This window comes from Hyla sarda, chromosome 4 (genome assembly GCF_029499605.1).
Source record: "Hyla sarda isolate aHylSar1 chromosome 4, aHylSar1.hap1, whole genome shotgun sequence".
NCBI classification, from domain to species: Eukaryota; Metazoa; Chordata; class Amphibia; order Anura; family Hylidae; genus Hyla; species Hyla sarda.
In genome coordinates this window covers 8648155-8658530 of record NC_079192.1, presented here as the reverse complement: position 1 = coordinate 8658530, position 10376 = coordinate 8648155, and the positions used below count along the sequence as shown (strand labels likewise).

The window sequence follows — 10376 nt, the reverse complement described above, 5'->3', positions numbered from 1 at the left end:
TCGTTGATATTTTTCCACAATTTTGGTTCTCAAATCCTCAGACAGTTCTCTTCTCCTCTTTTTGATGTCCATGCTTAGTGTGGCACACACAGACACACAACACAAAGACTAAATGAACTTCTCTCCATTTTATCTGCTTTCAGGTATGATTGTTATATTGCCCACACATGTTACTTACAATCTTGAAACAATGTTATTTTTCCACAATTTTGAAAGGGCGACAATAATTTTGTCCAGCCCATTTTTGGAGTTTGGTGACATTATGTCCAATTTGCTTTTTTTCCTCCCTTTTTTGGTTTAGTTCCAATACACACAAAGGTAATAAACAAGTGTATAGCAAAACATGTTACTGCAATCCTTTTCTATGTGAAATAATTTTCTTTTCACATTTACGGCCATGACTGTATAAGTCTGGCAATTTGAATATGTAGTTCATGTCTTGTCTACAAAGGTGTTTATAACATAACTTAAAATACATACTTTTTCTGTTAGTACTGTTTTATTAAAATTACATGTGAAGCCTTTCCACTAAGACAATCTAGTTTAAGTTTGTCCACATGTAAGACAATTGAGGGAGCCCCATCTGAGATCCATATATGACATCTGGATTTATTGGCCACAACAGGTAAGATTTTGGGAACAGGTCATATCTGTACCTCATTTGGTATGTCTTGAAGATTTGCCCATTCTAGACACAAATTCATACCTTTTCTATCTACGTTGGTAGTTTTATAGAATATAATTATTTATTTTGTATGATTCATATCGATAGTAATAAGTATCATATTTAGTTTTAAAATATTTTTGTAATATTTATTTTCTTTTTTCTTAACTCTCAAAAAGTAAACAAGACTTTATATAGTATAATACTGTATTAACCATTTCATCCAATTCATAGGTTAAAGGTTATGAAAATGTGTGAAGAAAATAGGACAAAAGTCACAGAGTTTCACCTCTTGGGATTCCGTAATCTTTATAACTTTAGGACTTTCTTCTTCATCGTCCTACTTGTCATTTACATTGCGATGGTGGTTGGGAACCTTTTAATCATCCTCTTGGTGTCATTTATTGACCATCTACAAATTCCAATGTTTTACTTCCTCAAACATCTAGCTGTGGCCGATCTTCTTCTTACCACCATTGTGGTACCAGTCATGTTGGACATAATACTAAAGCACGGAGGAGGAGTCATTTCTTTCAATGAGTGTCTGATACAGTTGTGTGTTTATGGTATTTTTACGTCCGTTCAGTGTTTCCTGTTGGCCGTAATGTCTTATGATCGATACTTAGCAATCTGCCACCCACTTCATTATGTCTACTTGATGAGCCCTAAGAGATGTGTGCAGCTCATGATTGTATCTTGGTCTATGGTGGTTGCTTTGATTTTAAGTGAAATTGTTTCAATAAGTCAGTTTGAGTTTTGTGGCCCGAATACTATTGACCATTTTGTCTGTGATTTCCGTCCAGTTATAAAACTAATAACTTCAAATAGCAGTATAATCATAATACTAGACTTTGCTATCTCAGGCTTCATGTTCCTCTGCCCATTTGTTTTCATTATTATAACATATATCTGCATATTTATCACAATACTGAAAGGAAATACTGGAAGGAAAAAAGTCTTCTCCACATGTAGTTCCCACCTGACCACAGTGTGCACCTATTATGGGGCCCTCATTACAGTTTACATGAGCCCATCAGATAAGAACCATAGTGATGTGAACATGTACCTATCTCTTCTGTACATTGTGGTGATTCCACTTATTAATCCCATTATCTACAGTCTGAGAAACCATGAAATTGAAAGAGCTATAAAGAAAGTATTAAAAATAACCAGGACAGTAATGACAGGACAATGAAACAAAAAAACAAAACAAAAAAATACAGTTTATGTAAATTTTTCAGATAAAATAAATAGAAAAAGATTCCAGGGCTCCAGGGATTGTTTATTTTTATATTTTTTTTATATAGTTATGCCCCCTCTAACCTTCTTGGCATATATTTTTTAAGTCCCCACTGAGCAGGGAGATTGGGCAAATTTAAGATATCCCAATAAGTCCGCGAATGGACCGGATGGTGCAAGATATAGGAATTAGTGTGCCATACATATGTCGGAGGTTCAGCAAGAGTCGCAGAAAAAGACACCATCATGGGGGCATGGTCAGACCAAGTTATTTGGCCAATAGAGGAGGAGATAGTGGCTGGCAAAGTATCTCTATGAACTAAAAACATGTCTTTATGGGAGTAGCTATTATAGATGGGGGAGCGGAATGAGTAATCCCTCTCGGATCAGTAGTGAGCTCTCCATATTTCATAAAGGTCATGGGAGTGGCGGAGTTTCGAAAGCACAGCCAAGTGCCAATTTGAGGAGTTTGAGGTATCCCATTAAAGGGGTACTCCGCTGCTCATCATTTGGAACAAACTGTTCCAAATGCTTGAGCCGGCGCTGGGAGCTCTTGACATCATAGCCCTGCCCCCTCATGACATCATGCCCCACCCCCTCAATGCAAGTCTATGGGAGGGGGCGTGATGTCACAAGCTCCCGGGGCTGGCTCCAACATTCGGAATAGTTTGTTCCAAACGCTGAGCAGCAGAGTACACATTTAAGGGTCAGGCACAGTATTAACATCTCAGCACACAATCAGGTGTGTTTACACTTGTCAACTTTCTTCAGGACCTTATGGAGGAACACCCCTTGGCTTTTGTTAACGACATAAACACACAGGTACATAGAGTACATAGTAAAGCGACCCTTTTCATCTATGATTAACGTATGAATTTGATGAGACGGTATGACGGAAAGCAACCAACACTCCTCTTGATTTTTTTGTAAAGTGGGAATTAATTATCTGGAGGAACAAGTAATGGTGTATATAGTGAGAGTTCTTCCCCACTACGTGTGTCTCCTGTATTCAAGCAAGGTCACAATCTAACATCGGAATTTCCTTCCACAGTCGGCACCGCTTATATGGACTATTTAGGCCCTTCACATTTAACCCCTTAACGACCATGGACGTGTATACATGTCTAGGGCGGATGCACGTTCCCGCACCAGGACGTGTATGGTCCATGGTTCTCGTGGGTGCTGCCCAGTGCACCCACGAGATCACGGCAGGGACTCGGCTGTAACACACAGCCGGGACACTGCCGGGACTGAAGTAAATAGCTCCCTCTGTCACCCCGGCAGCACCCTGCAGCACGATCGCAGGGTGCTGTGTGTGATCCCCGGCGGGCGGGGACCTGCCGCACTGCCGGGACCGAAGACAACTTTGGTCCCAGCAGTTTAACCCTTACAGCTGTGGTCGGAAGCGACCGCAAGCTGTAAGGAGTTTTGACAGAGGGAGGTGGCTCCCTCTGTCTCTCTCCTGAAGCACCCCGCAACGATCACGGGGTGCTGCTGCTTACCTGGGCAGTCGGGGGTCTTTACAAGGACCCCCAGGTCTGCCCCAGTTATTGCCTGTGATGACGTGCCAGAGGCACGTCCTCATATGCTGCATGCTAGTGTAAAACTAGCAGGCAACATATATCTGCAATGCTTTGGAATACTAAGTATTCCAAAGCATTAAAAAAGTGAAAAAAAATAAAATAAATAAAAGTATATAAAAACAAAAAGTATAAAAAAGTGTAAAAAAATAAATAGATAAAGTGTAAAAAAGTGTGAAAAATAAGTAAATAAAAAAGTGCAAAAAAAGTGTGAAAAAAGTGTAAAGAGTAAAAAAAATAATAAAAACACATTTATTAAATAAATATAGTAAAAAATAAAAATGTATAATGTGTAGCATCACACGGCGCACATCCGCAGCATATTGCGTGCTGCGGATGCCCGCCAACAGTCACAATAATGAGCTCCCTGCTGCGGCTGGGTAGCTTTGTGTCTCCACTAATAGCGATGGATTTCCCGCCGGCAGTCATGAGTGGACACACTGAGCTACCCAGCCACAGCAGTGATCTCGCCCTTGTGACTGCTGGGGGGCATCCGTGGTGTGAAATATGCTGCGGATGCGCTCTACGTGACCCTACACTGCGTCCCATTCATACTGCGTTTCCGCAGTGTTAGAGGTATCCGTCAGCATCACGTCAAAAAGAGTGATGCTGAAGTATACTGTAGCAGCTCCATTCATTTCTGAATGAGACGGTACAATTTACATTGGCATCCCTTTTTTGACATGACAACGGACACCGAAACTGCAGAAACGCAGGATGAATGGCGAATACTCATATAATGATGCCCTGAAAGCCAAAAGGGGGCTCCTCTCCTTCTGGGTCCTACCACGCGGCCAAGGAACCAAATATGGCTTAAGCGGGGGTATTTACAAAGACGGGCCGAGCAGCTTAATAAAATATAGGGTGCATTTCTTGCAATATCAGAAGTGATGTACAAAAAATATGCCCCACAAATGATGCATTTGTGAAAAAAAGCAAATTTAGAATTTTTAACACTGACATTGTAATAATTCCTGCCCAAAAACTATGGTGTTAAAATACTCACTGTACCCCCTAGCGAATACCTTGAGAGGTCTAGTTTTTAAAATTGGGTAATTTGGGGGGTGTTCCTATGTTCTACTACCTTTAAATGTCTGCAAACCTTGCATAGCACACAAAAAAAAGTTGTACTTTTCCAAATTTTCTAAATTTCAAGTTAAATTGTTAGGCTTCTAATTAATTTAAAATGTGAATTAAAAACAAAACAAATGCTGTCAAAATAAAGTAGACATCTGAAAGTATAAGTTTCATAAACTATTTGGTCAGTATGTATAAATATATGCAACCTATTAGTGTTAAAATAGCAAAAAATCTTAATTTTTTTAAAAAATGTCATGATTTTTTGCATTGTAAAAAAAACCTACAAATGATATCGTCTTACTTTTACTATGTACATGAAGGACAACTTGTGACAAAAAAACTATGTCAGAATTATCGTGATTGGCAAAACGTTACCAGAGTTATTCTCTAATAAACTGAAATAAAAAAAGCACAAACGGATGCGCTCCGTAGTGTAACACCAAAGGTGAGTTGGTAACGCTAAGTGTGAATTGCGCTTACCACATGAAGTTGTACTCCAACCAAGTACAACAATGGAACAGGGTGTATCATCAAAGGGTCTCTGCAGCTTCGTCCCGCTGAAATAGAATCACGATAAAATACAAGCAATCTCCAGGTAGCAGAGCGGGATCAATGGAAGCGCTGAGACCAGATAAGAAGTTAAAAGGATTTATTTCCCATAATGCAACGCGTTTCACGGTCACCCGCTTCCGTTGCCTGAGGAAGCGGGTGACCGTGAAACGCGTTGCATTATGGGAAATAAATCCTTTTAACTACTTATCTGGTCTCAGCGCTTCCATTGATCCCGCTCTGCTACCTGGAGATTGCTTGTTTTTATCGTGATTCTCTAATAAACACAGACATCCCCGATTTGAAAAAACAGGCCTGGTCTCTTAGGGGCGTACAGGTTTATTTGTGTTGGTCCTTAAGGGGTTAAAGACATCAATTTAGGCACCATCACAATTTAACCAGAGAAATGCCTGGGTATACCTTAGGAGTAAAATAACAGTGGACATATAGTATCAAACTATGAAACAAAAGGCAATGAAATATGTAGAGCTTGTCACTGAAGGCAGATCAACCATGATCTGGGGGGTACATAGTCCACCTGTATCCAGGAATTGGACAGGTGGTCACTTACCACTGTAGGTCGAGGAGTAAAATCCTCAGGTGTCCACTCCCTGCCAATCAGACTGAACAGGACAAGGAGACCTGTGATGAGAAGTCCCTGGAGAGTCCTCCCACATATGCCATTCTATTAGAAGGCACATCCCATCTACAGCTGATATCACAGTATGGGCCACAGTGCAATAAGTCACTTACACCTTGACCGGAAAGCCCCAGTGATACAGGATTTTCTTATCACGCAACAATGAGGTTAAGGGGGGGCCAGGAGTCTACGAAGTTGAAGCGTAGCAACAAACAAATCTGTATGTAGAATGAAACTTTTCTGGAACTGTTATTTTCTTCCTAGCAGTCATGACAAAGGATTCCTTGACATGAAAGTAATGAAGGCACACCAACACATCTCTGGAGATATAGTGCGGTAAGTGTTTTTGGCGCGAAATATGGTGCGCTCTGTCTATATTCATTTTCAGGGGGTGCATTCTGGCAGGACAGCCATCATATATTCCAGTAAATATGGTTTCAGCTCTGAGGCTGCTATATCCTCCGGCACTCCCCGGAATTTAACATTGTTCTGGAAGAAACTGTCCTCTACATCCGTAATTTTCAGGTCAGGTCATTATGTAAATTAGCAAAGGAACCCATCTTAGATTTAATTCTGTCCACTCTCTTCTCCACCTTCTAGAAAGCTTTATTCAATGATGACAGCATATTGACAAACATAGACTGATTCAGTGCTACCAGCACACTTTTGAGATTGTGTTCAGTAAGGCTAAGTTTCCACTTTTTTTTTCTTTTTGTGTTTAGCCCAAAAAACGCCAAAACTGCCCCCATGGCACTTTTTTTTATTGAAAAAACACTGCGGCCAGATGTTAGCTGTAAATCAATGAAGAAAAAGATAAATTATTTTACCACTTTGCGTTTTTCAGTTTGGTGGTTTTTTTTTTTTAATCCTTTTGGCGTTTTTCACTCTTTTTGGCATTTTTTCAGTTCCTTGGCGGCTTTGCAAAGTCACAGCATGTTGAGTCTATGGTGTTGGTATTTTTCTCCCACAGAAGTCTATGGGTTAAAAAAAAAACACCAAGAAAAACTAGATGTTTTTTTATGACAAAATATAAATTTTTAAACAGGAATTTATGTGGGAGAGCAGGGAACTAAAAATGTAGCCGACAATAATAAAAATTTAGAAAGGGGTTATTTAAATGTAAAAATAATGTATTTGTTATAATTAATTTTATTAATACATTAGTAATGTATTTAATAATGTGTTGAATAAAGTATGTGTGTGTTTAAAGTTTTTCACTTTTTTTTCATTATTTTGTAATTTTTTTAGGTAGTACTACTACTCCCAGCATGAAACACACTGTTCCATGATGGGAGTAGTAGTACCTGTACTAATAGACAGATTGCCCGGGTGTCACTTCTGACACCCGTTGAAATCCTCCGGTATAATGTATAGATCCTCTTCTATGGTCCCCTGCACTGCTTACACCTATTCATGTTTCCCGCAAAGAGCTGTGATTGGCAACATGGTTCCAGCCAATCACAACTCTCTGCGGGAAATATGAATAGGTGTATATATACGTCAGTGCAGGGGAACATAGAAGAGTGGCCAGCCGCATCTATACATTATACAAGAGGATCACAGCGGGTTTCAGAAGTGACACCCACTGTGATCTTTCCTTAACTGCAGATACTACTGCTCCCAACATGGAGCACACTCTGCTCCATGCTAGGAGCTGTAGTACCTGCATTAATAGACAGGTCACAACAGGTGTCAGAACTTAAAAGTGATACCTGCTGCGATCTGTCTATTAATGCAGGTACTACAGCTCCCAGCATGGAGCAGAGTGTGCTCCATGTTGGGAGCAGTAGTACCTGCAGTTGAGGACTGATCACAGCAGGTGTCACTCCTGACACCCGATGCAATCATCCTTCATCCCTGAGATGCGGAACGTCTTTCTTCTGCCCTCCGCACCATACTCAGGCCGGCCAGTGGTGCGAATATAAATTCAACTCACTGCTTCATATTTCCTGCTGCCACCATTTATATTCACATCACTGGCCGGAGTACAGAGCAGACATGCGAGCGCTGAATAGAGCCACTCTGCATCTCTATTCATATATTATTCTATAGTATGGATGATCGCAACGGGTGTCAGGAGTGACACCCGGGGTGATCTGTCTTTTAGTATAGGAACTACTACTCCCATAATGGCACAGTGTGTTCCATGCTGGGAGTAGTACTAGCTAAAAAATTTAAAAAATATAAATTGGTCTCTGTTTAAAAATATATTTAAATTTTGTTAAATACTTTTTTTTACATCCCTACTGCATCCTTTTTCTTATTTATTTATTTTTATTGATTCCCAACAAATTTTGTAAAAACGCCAAAGGGGCCAAAAATGCAATTTCCACTCAAAGGTAAAAACGTCAGAAAAAATGCCTGAAAAAAACGCCAGACACAGGAAATATTACTGGCATTTTTTCTGAGTTTTTTTTCACACAAAGAAAACGCAGTACAAAAAACCAAGTGGAAACTTAGCCTAACAGGAGAGAGAGTCCATATACAAATCAAGCCCCTGCAAGGCAGCATAAGGCAGCACCAGTGTACAGTCACTCACGCCCTCTCTGTGTGAAGCTGCGGGAGACAGGAGAAGCCCGGGAAGAACAAGTCTTGCCGTCCACCACAGCTGCCACTTCAGCTGATGTACTCGCAGGGGCAGAGAACAGGGATCTACCACCGGTCACTGCTGAATCCAAGGAGCGCCAGAGAGGTACTGAGGAGCTACGTCGCAGGTTAGGGGAATCCCCATCACTACAGTCCGTGCGTATGCCAGGGGAAAGCCAGTAGGCGCCATCTTGATGCACCAATATCGGTGAGCCTCTGTAGCTGCGACACTGTCTTTCCTCACCTACAGGACTAGGGGGACATTAGGGAAGCCAACACTTGCAGGGTTTAATTGAAAAGGCAGACAGGGTGCCCCCAAGTTGTTAGTGATGCTGTGTGATAGCAGGTGCCGAGGTTCTATGCTGCCATCTTCCCACAACAGCCAAGCCATGCCCCCTCCTCACCATCTAAGACCCATGACTTGGTTATTTTTCTACCAACAGAGCTGTTAGGGTTTTTTTTTTTTTTTTGGTGGGTACCAAAGTTGTACCCTTCATTGTATCACATGCCATTATTGCCAAATATGTGTGTGGTAATCATTTTTTCGGAGCTCACCATATGGTAAAACTGACATAGTATCTTTATTCTATAGGTTAGTACAATGATACCAAACTTTTATATTTGTATATTGTAATAATACGTACATTTTTTTTAAATGATGTTTTGTTTTATTTTTAATAAAGAAAAAACTTTAAAGAAAACTTTGCACCATGTTCTGAAACATTTAACATGTGTACTCAAGTTGCAACTAAAAGGTCAGCATTTACATCTCGAATGTGTCCCCCACCAGTTCTGCCTCAGCATCTCCTATCTAAAACGGCCCCACCCATTTTTTTATTATTATATTATTAATTATTATTATTATTTTTATTATTATCATCATCATTATCATCATCATGTAAAATTCTGCCTTTTTGGGAGTCAAAGGTTATTGAAGAAACTTTACACAGTGCAAGATTTACTCTGGGATTAGCTCAGGGATCGTCCTTCGCTGTAGCCAAAAGGACACTTTTTCACCTTTATTAACCAGGTCCACACCAACTTCTCTTCATGTAAGTTGCTCAAAATCCGGTTTCTTTACACAGGTTGCAGAACAAAATAAAACATAACACAAAATAAAACCTAGGCCGTCTAGCCACTAGCTACACAATACTGACCCTGTCTGCCAATTGGTTGGCTAATCCCTGCCAGTTAAAACATGCATCCAGCCACCTTATAAGACCCAGTTCACACTTAGCTTTTCTTTATACTCCTCAGACCAATTCTGTCTGTCTCACTACTGGAGAAAGGGTACGCCACTCGTGTTTCCACGACTTGTCACAGTAACATAAAGCACAGTTCACACTTGAACAAAGTCCCATTCACACACAGCCGCCTGCCATGTGTCCTCTTACTCACAAGATCTCAGTCCTTTGGTCACTGGTATGTCCTTGTGTGTCCACCATAGCCATCTGCTCTGAGCCCGTCTGGCAAAGGGACACGGTGTATCCCCCTTACATAAATCTGTGATCTAGGGGAGAGCCCAGACCACACTGTCTGACTTCTTTATAATACATGTCCCCTGTCTGCTGGGCTTCATTAATCAGGTCCCAGGTGAAGGTTTCTCCAAGATCAGGTAGGCAAATACACCCTTTCCCTGTCTGAGTATCACAATGGTAAAGAAGAAACGTCAAAATTACAAAAAAGACAAATCATCCTTTTCATGGATCGTAGCGGGTTGTCTATGTGTAGGCCTGGTTGTAGTAATAGTATATCCGTATGGTGATAACATTATGTCAGGTAGGAATACTTGATTTAAAAACATTGTCATCATCCTGTGCTCCAATGTGAAGATGCAGAAAATAATAGGGCTCTGGAGGAGGGAACAGAGGGGTCTACAGAAACAGGAAACAGAGGGGCCTGGAGAAAGAGGGAAAAGGGGTCAGGAGGTATAGGTTTCTGGAGGAGGAAAGAAGGGTGGGGGGCAAGCAGGTCTGGAGGAGGACTTAGGGGTCTGGGAGGGGGGAATGATGGGACAATGCTGATGACAAAGAGATAT

The 10376-nt window shown here is 40.9% G+C and overlaps 1 protein-coding gene across 1 annotated transcript; it reads left to right on the top strand.

The window, feature by feature from the left end:
- The first annotated feature begins 914 nt into the window (after positions 1-914).
- On the top strand, positions 915-1859 carry LOC130367217 (olfactory receptor 510-like). Its single transcript, XM_056569619.1, has one exon. The coding sequence runs from the start codon at positions 915-917 to the stop codon at positions 1857-1859; it is 945 nt and encodes a 314-aa protein (XP_056425594.1).
- The last annotated feature ends 8517 nt before the right edge of the window (positions 1860-10376 follow it).

Bases quoted from the DNA above. Each gene is read 5' to 3' on its own strand.
- LOC130367217 (XM_056569619.1), top strand. From the start codon at position 915: ATGTGTGAAGAAAATAGGACAAAAGTCACAGAGTTTCACCTCTTGGGA.